At 44.2% G+C, this 14839-nt stretch overlaps 1 protein-coding gene across 1 annotated transcript in view; it reads left to right on the forward strand.

The window, feature by feature from the left end:
* LOC139408690 (cyclin-dependent kinase 17-like) overlaps nt 1-14839 on the forward strand; it is a 41795-nt gene that overhangs the window by 13285 nt on the left and 13671 nt on the right. Inside the window, exons 2-4 of the mRNA XM_071152908.1 lie at nt 8512-8660; nt 12328-12501; nt 12797-12930. Of these exons, the coding sequence (XP_071009009.1) occupies nt 8512-8660; nt 12328-12501; nt 12797-12930 (457 nt within the window). The remainder of the gene's footprint in view (nt 1-8511; nt 8661-12327; nt 12502-12796; nt 12931-14839) is intronic.

Consider the following 14839-nt stretch of genomic DNA (forward strand, 5'->3'; position numbering starts at 1 on the left):
GCCTTCCAAGAATACTCAAACTCCATCAAAAACCTGCCCTGGATGTTGAATAAGCAGGCCAACACTTATCCAATAGCGAAAGGTAAGAACATAAAAATTGCACATTTGTTGGACACCATTGTCTATGGTTTTTTCATATAATAGATATCTGAAATAATAAACTTATACATTAGAGTGCATTCGGAAAGTTCAGAACCCTTCCCTTTTTCCACATTTTGTTACCTTACAGCCTTATTCTAAAATTGATTAAATATTTATTTTTCCTCATCAATCTACATACAATACCCCATAATGACAAAGTAAAAACAGGGTTTTAGACATTTTTGCAAATGGATTAAAAAAACTGTATTCAGACCTTTTGCCATGAGACTCGAAATTGAGCTAAGCTGCGTCCTGTTTCCATTGATCATCCTTGAGATTTTCGACAACTTGATTGGAGTCCACCTGTGAAAAATTTCAATTGATTGGACCTGATTTGGAAAGGCACACACCTGCCAATATAAGGTAAAAGGCACATGACAGCCGCTTGGAGTTTGCCAAAAGGCACCTAAAGACAAGATTATTTGGTCTGATGAAACCAAGATTGAATTCTTTGGTCTGAATGCCAAGTGTCATGTCTAGAGGAAACCTGGCACCATCCCTTTGGTGAAGCATGGTGGTGGCAGCATCCTGCTGTGGAGATGTTTTTCAGAGGCATGGGACTGGGAGATTAGTCAGGATTGAGGGAAAGATGAGCGGCGCAAAGTACAGACGGATCCTTGATGAAAACCTGCTCCAGAGTGCTCATAACTTCCAATTAGGGCGACGGATCACCTTCCAACAGGACAATGACCCTAAGCACACAGCCAAGACAACGCAGGAGTGGCTTCGGGACAAGTCTCTCATTGTTCTTGAGTGGCCAAGCCAGAGCCCGGATTTGAACCGTCCCCACAGTGACTGTGCGTACATACCCCAACCAGAAGCCATGGATTACAGGCAATATTTGCACTGATTTAAAGGATAGAACCGCCGCTTTCAAGGACTCTAACCCGGAAGCTTATAAGAAATCCTGCAATGCCCTGCGACGAACCTCAAACAGGAAAAGCGTCAATACAGGGCTAAGATTGAATCATACTACACCGGCTCCGACGCCCGTCTTATGTGGCAGGGCTTGTAAACTATTACAGACTACAAAGGGAAGCACACCCGCGAGCTGCTCAGTGACACGAGCCTACCAGACGAGCTAAATCACTTCTATGCTCGCTTCGAGGCAAGCAACACTGAAACATGCATGAGAGCATCAGCTGTTCCGGACGACTGTGTGATCACGCTCTCTGTAGCCGACGTGAGTACGACCTTTAAACAGGTCAACATTCACAAGGCTGCGGGGCAAGACGGATTACCAGGACGTGTGCTCCGGGCATGTGCTGACCAACTGGCAGGTGCATTCACTGACATTTTCAACATGTCCCTGATTGAGTCTGTAATTCCAACATGTTTCAAGCAGACCACCATAGTCCCTGTGCCCAAGAACACGAAGGCAACCTGCCTAAATGACTACAGACCCGTAGCACTCACATCCGTAGCCATGAAGTGCTTTGAAAGGCTGGCCATGGCTCACATCAACACCATTATCCCAGAAACCCTAAACCCACTCCAATTTGCATACCGCCCAAACAGATCTACAGATGATGCAATCTTTATTGCACTCCACACTGCCCTTTCCCACCTGGACAAAAGGAACACCTATGTGAGAATGCTATTCATTGACTACAGCTCAGCGTTCAACACCATATTACCCTCAAAGCTCATCACTAAGCTAAGGATCCTGGGACTAAACACCTCCCTCTGCAACTGGATCCTGGACTTCCTGACGGGCCACCCCCAGGTGGTGAGGGTAGGTAGCAACACATCTGCCAAGCTGATCCTCAACACAGAGCCCCACAGGGGTGCGTGCTCAGTCCCCTCCTGTACTCCCTGTTCACCCACGACTGCACGACTAGGCACGACTCCAACACCATTAAGTTTGCAGACGACACAACAGTGGTAGGCCTGATCAACGATGAGACAGCCTATAGGGAGGAGGTCAGAGACTTGGCCGGGTGGTGCCAGAATAACAGCCTATCCCTCAACAAAACCAAGACTAAGGAGATGATTGTGGACTACAGGAAAAGGAGGACCGAGCACGCCTCCATTCACATTGACAGGGCTGTAGTGGAGCAGGTTGAGAGTTTCAAGTTCCTTGGTGTCCACATCACCAACAAACTATCATGGTCAAAACACACCAAGACAGTTGTGAAGAGGGCATGACAAAGCCTATTCCCCCTCAGGAAACTAAAAAGATTTGGCATGGGTCCTCAGATCATCAAAAGGTTCTACAGCTGCAACATCGAGAGCATCCTGACTGGTTGAATCACTGCTTGGCAATTGCTCAGCCTCCAACTGCAAGGCACTACAGAGGGTAGTGGGTACGGCCCAGTACATCGCTGGGGCTAAGCTGCCTGCCATCCAGGACCTCTACACCAGGTGGTGTCAGAGGAAGGCCCTAAAAATTGTCAAAGACCCCAGCCACCCCAGTCATAGACTGTTCTCTCTACTACCGCATGGCAACTCTCTGTTTATCATATATGCATAGTCACTTTAACTATACATTTCATGTACGTACTACCTCAATTGGCGTTGGCTAACCGGGCTATCTGCATTGTGTCCCGCCACCCACCAACCCCTCTTTTACACTACTGCTACTCTCTGTTCATCATATATGCATTGTCACTTTAACCATATCTACATGTACATACTATCAGCCCGACTAACTGGTGCCTGTATGCAGCTTCTCTACTGTATATAGCCTCGCTACTGTATATAGCCTCTCTACTGTATATAGCCTCTCTACTGTATATAGCCTCTACTGTATATAGCCTCTCTACTGTATATAGCCTCTCTACTGTATATAGCCTCGCTACTGTTATTTTTCACTGTCATCTTTTTACTGTTGTTTTTATTTCTTTACTTACTCACATAATACCTTTTCTGCACTATTGGTTAGAGCCTGTAAGTAAGCACTTCACTGTAAGGTTGTATTCGGCGCACGTGACAAATAAACTTTGATTTGATTTGAAATGCATCTGTAGTGTTACAATATTGTTCACATGGAAAAAGTATTTTTACTTCTACAAAAGTTTGCTTAGCAATTAGGCCTGCTAACGCAGCGCTAATACAGTGGCTTCATTCATGCAAAATAAAACTCACCAAGTAATTGGTCCATCAACCCATTCAACCTCTTCTCAAGACGATGCGATGAATGGATCATCAATTGTCAGTGTTTCTCTGAAGATATGTCTAGGTTTTATTTCTAACTTTAGCGCAGTTTTCTGACTTCACAACCAGGAGAAAGTTTGTCATAAAAATGCCGCTTCCGGGCCTCCCGGGTGGCTCAGTGGTTAAGGGCGCTGTACTGCAGCGCCAGCTGTGCCATCAGAGTCCTGGGTTCGCGCCCAGGCTCTGTCGTAACCGGCCGCGACCGGGAGGTCTGTGGGGCGACGCACAATTGGCCTAGCGTCGCCCGGGTTAGGGAGGGCTTGGTCGGTAGGGGTGTCCTTGTCTCATTGCGCACCAGCGACTCCTGTGGCGGGCTGGGCGCAGTGTACGCTAGCCAAGGTGGCCAGGTGCACGGTGTTTCCTCCGGCGCATTGGTGCGGCTGGCTTCCGGGTTGGATGTGCGCTGTGTAAAAGAAGCAGCGGCTTGGTTGGTTGTGTATCGGAGGACGCACTTTCAACCTTCGTCTCTCCCGAGCCCGTACGGGAGTTGTAGCGATGAGACAAGATAGTAGCTACTACAACAATTGGATACTACGAAATTGGGGAGAAAAAGGGGTAAAAAACAAAATAAATAAATAAATAAATGCCGCTTCCTCTAGACTGCTTGCTCGAGATTGCAACGATTGAACTGTCAAAGGATTTGTGCACTTTTGATTGGCTGACATTCTAGTTGGTCGTTTCTCTCACGTTTCACATGATTTTACCCCATTTCTTGACCTGGGTTACATTATGAATTATTAAGTGATTAAAACGCGTCGCTCTGCTACCACAACGGTAACAGAGTTACCAAAAAAATCAGTAACAGAATGACTTCAAGTGAATTGGCCACATCGAGGAGTCACAAACCACTGTTGCAGTAGAGCACAGTAGAGTAGAGAACAGAAAAGTAGTGTATAGTTCAGTAGCGTAGAGTACACATGAGTGAAGTACAATATAATAGTACTCTACGGGACTTTTCTGTACTGAACTATACTTTTCTGTACTGTATTCTTCTGTATGGAAATATACTATTTTCTTTTTTGTAGTCTACTGTACTGAACTGTACTATACTTTTCTCTACTGTACTGTATTGTGATGTCTATGTTTCACAAGTTTGGACATCTAGGATTGGTACAGATTTGTTCTGGTCTGGACCAACCAAATTTGGTCTTGTTTGGGGTTGAGCTCATTAGAATAATAGCCCGTGTGTAGAATAATACCCCAGTATGCAAAGGAAGATATTACATATGTCTAGTTTTGTGTATCTATTCAGGATACATCACCATGAAGAGACTGACGTTCATAATTATGCATTTCTGTATTGTACAGATCAGGGATATTGTACAGATGATGTCATTCTGTTACCGGGTGTTAATCCACTTCACTAACTGTAGTTTAATAACAGAAATATATATTTATTTCCAACTCAAAGGGTCATGTCATATAGCTGACACACCATTCTTTCTGCAGTCTTTTAGTTTTAACTCGGAGTAGAGTGTTAAGTGTTTTTGGAAAAAACGTGGTCATATAAAAAATGATTTTACTGTCATTCCGTTACTAAACTTTGTATCTGCATTGTTCGTCAAGTTAATGTTTTAGTAAAATGTCCAGTGGGAATTGTTAAAAGTAAACTTTGCAGTCAATGGTTTTTGCTTGTCATACATTTTAAAGTGAGTCTCCTCGTCACCGTCACCTTGGAATTGCCCGACATGCACTCCATGTGGTGATGCTGTTATGTTTGAGATGCAAGACACATTTCCTGAACGGGACACAGTCAAATAATAGTTGTGTGCCTGGTGGCAAGTTTACGTACCACATATTTGTCGCATAAGGCCCGGTCTTATTGAGCTGCTTAACCTACTTCTACTCTCTGCTTACATCCTCTTCTTCCTCCTCTCCCTCCTTTCCCCTGCTTCTCTTAGTCTTTCCCCTGCTTCTCTTAGTCTTTACCCTGCTTCTCTTAGTCTTTCCCCTGCTTCTCTTAGTCTTTCCCCTGCTTCTCTTAGTCTTTCCCCTGCTTCTCTTAGTCTTTCCCCTGCTTCTCTTAGTCTTTCCCCTGCTTCTCTTAGTCTTTCCCCTGCTTCTCTTAGTCTTTCCCCTGCTTCTCTTAGTCTTTCCCCTGCTTCTCTTAGTCTTTCCCCTGCTTCTCTTAGTCTTTCCCCTGCTTCTCTTAGTCTTTCCCCTACCCCCTCCTATCCCCACTGTCCATGCCAGTCAAACGTATGTGTGAAATGCAATTTTACATACAGCTGGAACTATCAGTTTGTCCATCTGGAGAAATCATGGTTAACTATGTGTGTGTGCGTGTGCGTGTGCGTGTGCGTGCGTGCGTGCGTACCGTAAGCCAGGTGGTTTGATGAAAAGAGACCGAGAGACAGAATATCATCCTAGTCTCCTGCAGGGACTTTACATTTAGACATTGGGTAGAGAATGTTGCCTCGGCAACAAATCCGAATCAGTGCTTGAATGGGACTAATTCTTTGACCTTAACCCAGTGGACCTGGAACCCAGTCCTCTGCACAGCCTACTTACTCATGGGAGCAGGGATCACATCCAACTCTCCAGGGCTCCAGACTAGATCACAGAGCCAAGCCATGGAAAGGGGACAGAATGGGATGAGGGGATGCGAACAAGGACGAGATGGGTTAGAAACTGCCATCAAAACTCTAGTCAAATTCATTAATTTACTCTGGTGAAATTCATCCATCCATCCATCCATCCATTCATTCTCCATGGAACACAGTGTGCTCCGAGGCTGAGCTGTACCCTCAACTGTGAGAAATGAGAAGATGGCTATGAGCTGTTCCGTTGGCAGTGATGACTCCAGAATCCGACTGACTCCCTCATCTCCGCTGTCCTGAAATGGCCTTTTGTTATGACCGGAGGAGCAGGCTGTAACATTCTGGAAGAGTTGTCAGAGCTAAATCAAGGAGCAATAATAGAATGCGAAAGAAGGGCAGGAATCGTCACCGACTATCCCTGATCAGTGGAATGAATAGGGAGCTATGTGTCAGACAGTGAATAGATGGTAGCTTAGTTTAGTAGCTCTGCTCTTTCCTTCAAAACAACGTTTCCCCCCCCTGCCTTACTTCGTGTTGTATTTGACATCTCTCTCCAGCTCCTGAGTGATGTTTGGGAAGACAAAGGCTTGTAATGGAGAGTATTAGTCAGACAGACAGACCTTCGGGGCCTAACTCATGTGGCCTCATGTCTCTTCTTACTCATCCCCAGTACAGTACAAACGGACACATGTCCATATCTGTTAAAGTGTAGTAGTGTTGTAATATCCAACTCACTAAGGTCAGAGAACATTGGCAGGGAGGGAGGTGTCTGAATCAGCAGGTTGAAAAGCAACCTCCCTCATTCACTTCTCTCTCTCACCTCTCTTGCACCAGCATGTCCTTTTATTTTCACTCCCTTCTCTGTCAATTGTTCTCTCCACCTCTTTTGCTTTCACTTTCTCTCACACAAATACACTTGAAATCTTTCTGCTCGCTCTCTATCTCTCTCTCTCTCTCTCTCTCTCTCTCTCTCTCTCTCTCTCCCTCTCTCTCACACTGAATGGTGATGCAATGTGACATGAACTGGATGCAGCCTATGCTAGTCCTGTTCTGCCATTCTCTCACGAATCCCCTGTTTTACCATCTGCTAACACAGTTCATGGGCTGCGCCATCACTCCATCAATCTCTTCAAATACATCACGTTTTTTTTCCAGTGTGGGAAATTCATTAGCCTATTTAACTAATGTCAAAATGATCTATTTTTCCCTGAATGTTGATAGGTTCGTTCTTGTTTCACTCCAGTTCACATTAATTCCATCCCCTATGAATAAAACATCTCTCCCAAAACATCATGTTTTACCCACTGTTGGAAATAAGTTACGAGGACTGTTAAACACTGAGTGTACAAAACACTAGGAACACCGTCCTAATATTGAGTTGCACCTCCTTTTGCCTCAATTCGCCAGGGCAATGGACTCCACAAGTTGTCGATAGCGTTCCACGGGGATGCTGGCCCATGTTGACTCCAATGCTTCCCACAGTTGTGTCAAGTTGGTTGTATGTCCTTTGGTGCGTTGCAGTTCTTGACACACTCAAACCGGTGCGCCAGACACCTACTACCATACCCCCGTGCAAAGGCACCCTCTGAATGGCACACATACACAATACATGTCTCAATTGTATCCAGGCTTAAAAATCCTCCTTTAACCATGTCTCCTCCCCTTCATCTACACTGATTGAAGGTGACATCAATAAGGGATCATAACGTTCACCTGGATTCACTCTATGTCATGGAAAGAGCAGGTGTTCCTAATGTTTTGTACACTCGGCGTACAACTGGTCTAAATTATGTGTGTATGTTTTGATCTCTAGGTTCTTCTTCACACTAGATTAGTTCCGTCCCGGAGCTACATGAATAATTATCTCTCCCAATACATTGGTTTTTCCAGTGTGGGAAATTCATTAGGCTCTATATTACTGACTCCTAAATTAGGCCTGTTTCCCTTGAGTGTTGATAGGTTCTTGTGTTCGCTCCAGTCAGTAGCTATAAATCTTGTCTTCTTTTTGTCTTCATTTAACTATAGATGTGCGATTACTAGGATATTTATCTTGCGGTAGTTTGGTGTTTGATGGTTATTATTTTTCATAAACTCATTTTACTGTAGATGTGGAATTAGTGTGTATAGCTTGAGGTGTGATTGATGGCTATATTCTCTGTGAAATCTTTAAAAGCAATATTTATTAGGGGACCTGCCCAGGAACATGCTGGGGCCTGCTCAGACCTCACTCACACAGGGAGTGCTTTTCAAAAGAAGCACACCTTTTGACACGCACACTTGTATGACAAGATACACTATTTGTCAAGCTTCCTCAAGCACAAGGAATACTGGCAGTCATTGTCCAAGAAAGACCCGCTGTTTATCCTCTGGTTCGCTTTTGAAGGCCTTATATCATGTTCCAGGGCTGATCAAGAAGAACTCCCAGCCATATGTATTCTAATACTTTATCGTCCCTCTTTTCTTTTTTTGAGAGAGTGTGTGTGTCCTCCGTAGCTTTTCTTCACTGCCGCTCTGTGTCCGACTCCTCTCTCTGCGTTAACATTACAGGCAACAGAATAAACAGTGGGGCCATTTAACAGTAACGGTGTGTGGGGTATCTTTTTCTCCCCAGGCCTGGTGTGTGTGTGTGTGTGTGTGTGTGTAACTGACTGTCCCCTCTTCTCTCCATCCCTAGGCCTCCCCTTCCAGAGAGCTCCATGGAGAAGATGAAGCGGTTTAGGAGGAGGCTGTCCCAGACTCTGAGAGGGAGTCAGACCATCGACGAGTCTCTGTCTGAACTGGCTGAACAGATTACTATAGAGGAGAACGGCATCAAAGACAGCGGTAAGGGTGTGTGTGTGGGTGGGTGGGTGGGGGGGGGGGGGGGGGGGTTGTGTGAGGGAGAGTGAATGTGTGGTTATGTGGATGTAATGTACAGTGCATTTGGAAAGTATTCAGACGCCTTCACTTTTTCCACATTTTGTTACGTCACAGCCTTATTCTAAAATAGTTTTTTCTCCTTATCAATCAATCAATCAATCAAATGTATTTATAAATCCCTTCTCACATCCGCTGATGTCTCAAAGTGCTGTACAGAGACACAGAAACCCATAATACCCCAAACAGCAAGCAATGCAGGTGTAGAAGCACGGTGGCTAGGAAAAACTCCCTAGAAAGGCCAGAACCTAGGAAGAAACCAAGAGAGGAACCAGGCTATGAGGGGTGGCCAGTCATCTTCTGGCTGTGCCTACACACAATACCCCATAATGACAAAGCAAAAACAGGTTTTTAGACATTTTTGCACATATTCAGACATTTACTCGCACCTTTGGCAGTGATTACAGCCACGTGTCTTCTTGGGTATGACACTATGAGCTTGGCACACCTGTATTTGGGGAGTTTCTCTTATTCTTCTCCGCACATCCTCTCAAGCTCTTTCAGGTTGGATGGGGAGCAGCTCTTCATCAAGTATTTTGCTCTGTTCATCTTTTCCTTCATCCTGACTAGTCTCCCAGTCCTTGTCGCTGAAAAACATTGCCACAGTATGATGCTGCCACCACCATGCTTCACTGTAGGGATGGTATTGACCAGGTGATGAGCTGTGCCTGGTTTCCTCCAGATGTGATGCTTGGCATTCAGGCCAAAGAGTTCAATATTGGTTTCATCAGACCAGAGAATCTTGTTTCTCATGGTCAGAGTTCTTTAGGTGCTGTTTGGTAAACTCCAAGTGGCCTTCATGTGCCATTTACTGAGGAGTGGCTTCCGTCTGGCCACTCTACCATAAAGGCCTGATTTGGTGGAGTGCTGCAGAGATGCTTGTCCTTCTGGAAGGTTCTCCCATCTCCACAGAGGAACTCCGCCACTCTGACAGAGCTCCAATCGGGTTCTTGGTCACCTCCCTGACCAAGGCCCTTCTCCCCCGATTGCTCAGTTTGGCCCGGTGGCCAGCTCTAGGAAGAGTGTTGATGGTTCCAATCTTGTTCCATTTAAGAATGATGGAGGACACTTTGTTCTTGGGGACCTTCAATGCTGCAGAAATGTTTTGGTACCCTTCCTCAAATCTGTGCTTCGACACAATCCTGTCTCAGAGTTCTACTGATAATTCCTTCGACCTCATGGCTTGGTTTTTGCTCTGACATGCAGTGTCAACTAAGGGACCTTTATATAGACATGTTTGTGCCTTTCCAAATCAAGTCCAATCAATCCATTTAGAGTCTCATCGCAAATTAGTTATAAAATAAGTTATTTCTGTTTTTTGTTGTTGTCTAAAAACCTGTTTTTGCTTTGTCATTATGGGGTATTGTGTGTAGAGGGAGGAGATAAATATGAATAATATGAATCCATTTTAGAATAAGGCTGTGACGTAACAGTGTGGAAGAAGTAGAGGGGTCTGAATACTTTTTGCAAATGTACCCCGTTAGTCGATGGATAAGCCTACGTCTGGCTTGCGTGTCGTTTCACTGCACACAGCAGATACTTTTTTCTTCTCTTTAACATCCGGGAAAACACACACACACATCATCATCGATGTTACTTCTTCATGTTCGAGTCCAGTGAAGGCTGTAGCCGGCGAGGCGTCAAAACAAAAGATAAGGTGACATAGCTGGTTAGTTATCTCTAAGCTTGGGATGGTCTAGCGCCTGCTGTTGACGGTGGCTGCCATGACGTTGCTATGGTGCTGCCTGTTCAGGGTCTGGAACGTTCAAGGGTTTCCATGACATTGCCATGGCGACTTGGAGGACTGTGAGAGCAGCTGGGCGTCCTCCTCCTCCGTTTTATCTCGTTATTCCTCTCCTGGCTTTCTTCAGGTTTTCCCCAGATCCCCTCTCCTTAAATTCTTCAACAGCTTCAGCTTCCCTCTCCTCTTCCCCAGATCCCCTCTCCTTAAATTCTTCAACAACTTCAGCTTCCCTCTCCTTTTCCCCGGCTCCCCTCTCCTTTTGTCCTACAGAGGATGTTGTTTTGTGTGTGTTCTCTTCTTGTGTGTGTGCGATTGTGTTTGCCCATGAGCATGGTGTACGCACCTGTGTATTCTGTGCGGAGAGGGATTGCGTTGGGCTGTCTGCAGTGTGTTGGACAGTACAAGTCTCAAGAGAGAGAGGAGACATAATGGAGTGGCCAGATGAGATCAGATGAACCCACCATGGTGTCAATCATTGGGATGAATCCTAATGGCTTAGCCTTGATCTGATTGTGTAACACAACATAACAGGGGCACACAGCAGTAGTAGTGGGATACGAGATGTAATGTGTGCGCCTGTGTGTGCCTGTATATGTGTTATCTAGTAACTCTGGGAGGGAGTTTGTTTGTGGTCATCTGTTGTGTTGATGGACATTGTTTGTTTCCTCTCTAATGTAATGTTCTTCCTCGATCTTTAACCTATTGTCATTGTCCTATATGATCAGAACTATAGATTGAGGTGATGTTTACAGTTTTAGTTCTAAGATATGAATTGCCACAAAGATGTTTGTTCTTCAAATTATGTATTTTATCGGCTGAGCTACTATGTTCGCTTAGGGTAATTTTGGCATTTGAGTGAACTATCCCTTTAACAGTTATGTCAATCAATCACTGTGGGTGGGATTGTCAGGTGTGGTGGCAGAATGTGTGTGAGTCACAGAGTTGGTACAGTTTCAGACCTGTCAATCAATCTCTGTGGGTGGGACTTTGAGGAAAGGCGGCGTATTAGTAATCTAGTAAGAAGCACATTTGTCTAGTCTACTCTTTCAGTTGAGTTTATTGTGTCTAAACCGAAGAAAAAAGATTGTGTTCTGTCAAGTAAACATGGATTCCCTGTTGAGAAACAATATACACTGAACAAGAATATAAACACAACATGTAAAGTGTTGGTCCCATGTTTCATGAGCTAAAATAAAAGATCCCAGAAATATTCCATACGCACAAAAACACATTTTGGGCACAAATTTGTTTACGTTGCTGTTAGGGAGCATTTCTCCTTCGCCAAAACCATCACCCCCCTGACAGGTCAAATCAAACATTTTTGGTCCCATACACATGGTTTATGCGAGTGTAGCGAAATGCTTGTGCTTCTAGTTCCGACAGTGCAGTAATATCTAACAAGTAATCTAACAAATTCACGACGACCTTATACCTTATTCACACAATGTAAGGGGATGGAATAAGAATATGTACATATAAATATATGTACACAGATGCAATAGATGGTATAAAGTACAGTATATACATATGAGATGAGTAATGTAGGATATGTAAACATTATTAAAGTGGTATTATTTAAAGTGACTAGTGAGTGGAGTCTGTATGTTGGCAGCAGCCTCTCTATGTTCGTGATGGCTGTTTAACATTCTGATGGCCTTAAGATAGAAGCTGTTTTTCAGGCTGACCATATGACCTGACTAAAACAGGGTGTAGCCTCCAGACCCTAACTACAGTATGATAGATGGTGCCCCAAGCCAAGGTGTCTGTATTGTATGTACTGGACTGAACTGAACTGGTTGTCACATAGATCTCTAACTCCCCCCTCCACAGAGCCCATGGTGAGGAACGGTCATGGTCTCCCCCCCTCAGCCCACAGTGTTAACTCCTTCCTGCACCAGTACACTGGTCCCTTTAAGAAGCCCCCGCTACGGAGACCTCAGAGTGTCATAGGAGGAGGAGGGCTAGGGTCTCTCACGGCCATGCCCCGCAACGGCAGCCGCCTCGGTGAGACACACACACACACACGGGCATGGACACAGAAACACACACAGTGTCATTTGAGTCAGGGGAGAGGGCAGGACAGTGGAAACTAACCAGGGAGTGGCTGCTATAGTTCCCAGCAGCAGCAGCTGTAGATGACATCAAGTTGAGTTGATGGAAATAATAACCTCACTCATACGTTTATGGGCCCCCTGGTCTTATCAACCACTGATTGAACAGTTATCCAGGACTTCATGTATAAAAAAAATCTGTGTCTCTCTGTCTCTGCCCCGCCTCCCCTTCTCTCCCCCTCTCTCAGACATTGTCCATGAGAACATGAAGATGAGTTCTGATGGAGATAGTGACCAGGCGTCAGGGACGAGCTCAGACGAGGTGCAGTCTCCCATAGGGGTGTGTCTAAGGAACAGGGGCAACCGACGCATTTCCGCAGAGGTGAGTCTGACACCCCCTTCATCCCTCCATCACTGCTTCACCAACTCATACGGAGGAAAGGAAGTGTTGTTTGGGAGCGACTCATACTCTCTCGGAGGACAGGTTTTGAATCATTTCAAATATTTTTAACAGTAGCATTTCTTTAGTTAGGGTTTGTTTTATCTATCAGTAGGATGAAAACATTTTTTCAACATTGACATTAACAACCATCACAGAACATTCCCCAAATGTTCTCATTAGGTTACCAGGTAATGTAACAAATCAAATCAAATTTTATTTGTCACATACACATGGTTAGCAGATGTTAATGCGAGTGTAGCGAAATGCTTGTGCTTCTAGTTCCGGCCATGCAGTAATATCCAACGAGTAATCTAACCTAACAATTTCACAACAACTACCTTGTACACACAAGTGTAAAGGAATGAATAATATGTACATAAAAATATATGAATGAGTGATGGTAGAGAACGGCATAGGCAAGATGCAGTAGATGGTATAGGGTACAGTATATACATATGAGATGAGTAATGTAGGGTATGTAAACATTATATTAAGTGGCATTGTTTAAAGTGACTAGTGATACATTTATTACATCACATGGAGTTGAGTCAGTATGTTGGCAGCAGCCACTCAATGTTAGTGGTGGCTGTTTAACAGTCTGATGGCCTTGAGATAGAAGCTGTTTTTCAGTCTCTCGGCCCCTGCTTTGATGCACCTGTACTGACCTCGCCTTCTGGATGATAGTGGGGTGAACAGGCAGTGGCTCGGGTGGTTGTTGCCCTTGATGATCTTTATGGCAGTTTGGAAATAATAACACAATGTACCAGTAATGTTTTCCCAGCAAACCAAAATTTGTTCTGTGAAAGTTCTCAGAACATTTGTTCGGTTGCAGAATAATGGTCTCATAACACAAAAACTGTCCAGTCACGCTGATGATTAGACAATGTTTGTATACCTTTAAAGAACACATTTAATTAATGTGTTCTAGGAACGTTCTTGCAACATCAGGTGAGTGTTTTTATACAAACATTTTATAAATCATTATTACGACTGGACATTCTTTGTGTTTTGAGAACATTTGGCGTGACCTAACGAATGTTCTGGGAACTTTTACAAAACCAATTATGGTTTGCTGGGACACCACACGCAGGTCCTCATATGCCTCATGAAGCCATCCGTGTGACAGACCCGACTATTACTGTTGTTTATCATCCAACTATCCAGATGTTCTCACCTCAGCTTAACATGGGGTGGTTTCAAGTCTTTCTATTGCATGTGGATGTTTGGCTTTGAAAAACATTAGACTATAAAGTGCGTATGCTGAGGGATATCCACTAGGAAAAGAGAGTGGTGATTTTCCAGCCAAGTACATAGCAACAAGACCTGCCTTAGGAACAAACAAAAACTGAAAAGAAAAATCAGTGGGCATTCACACAACATCAAAAGCCTCGGGTGATTATTCTCATGACGTCAACACATGATGTATTGGCTTTCATACTGTAGCATATTGACAGAGAGCACATCTATTCTCTATTGATGTACTGTATGCATACAAAGAGGTTTGAGCCAGGACTAGACATTGGGTAATCAAATCTTCCCATCCCTGCTCAATTTGGCACTCCTCATGAACAGCTACAGCGGTACACACATTCACACAGCAAGTCTTATTATTAAACTGGGCTCGGTGATGGAACAACTGATTAACAACTGAGCTTGTGGTCGGATGATTATGTGTGTGTGTGTGTGTGTGGAAGGGGAGAGGTGTGCATATTAGAGGTCTACTCATTATGATTTTTCAATACCGATTATTGGAGGACCAAAAAAAGCCGATAACGATAATTTTTCAATTCTTTTTTAATATATATATATATATTTTTGTAATGGTGACAATTACAACAATACTGAATGA

This window comes from Oncorhynchus clarkii, chromosome 1 (assembly GCF_045791955.1).
Source record: "Oncorhynchus clarkii lewisi isolate Uvic-CL-2024 chromosome 1, UVic_Ocla_1.0, whole genome shotgun sequence".
NCBI lineage: Eukaryota > Metazoa > Chordata > Actinopteri > Salmoniformes > Salmonidae > Oncorhynchus > Oncorhynchus clarkii.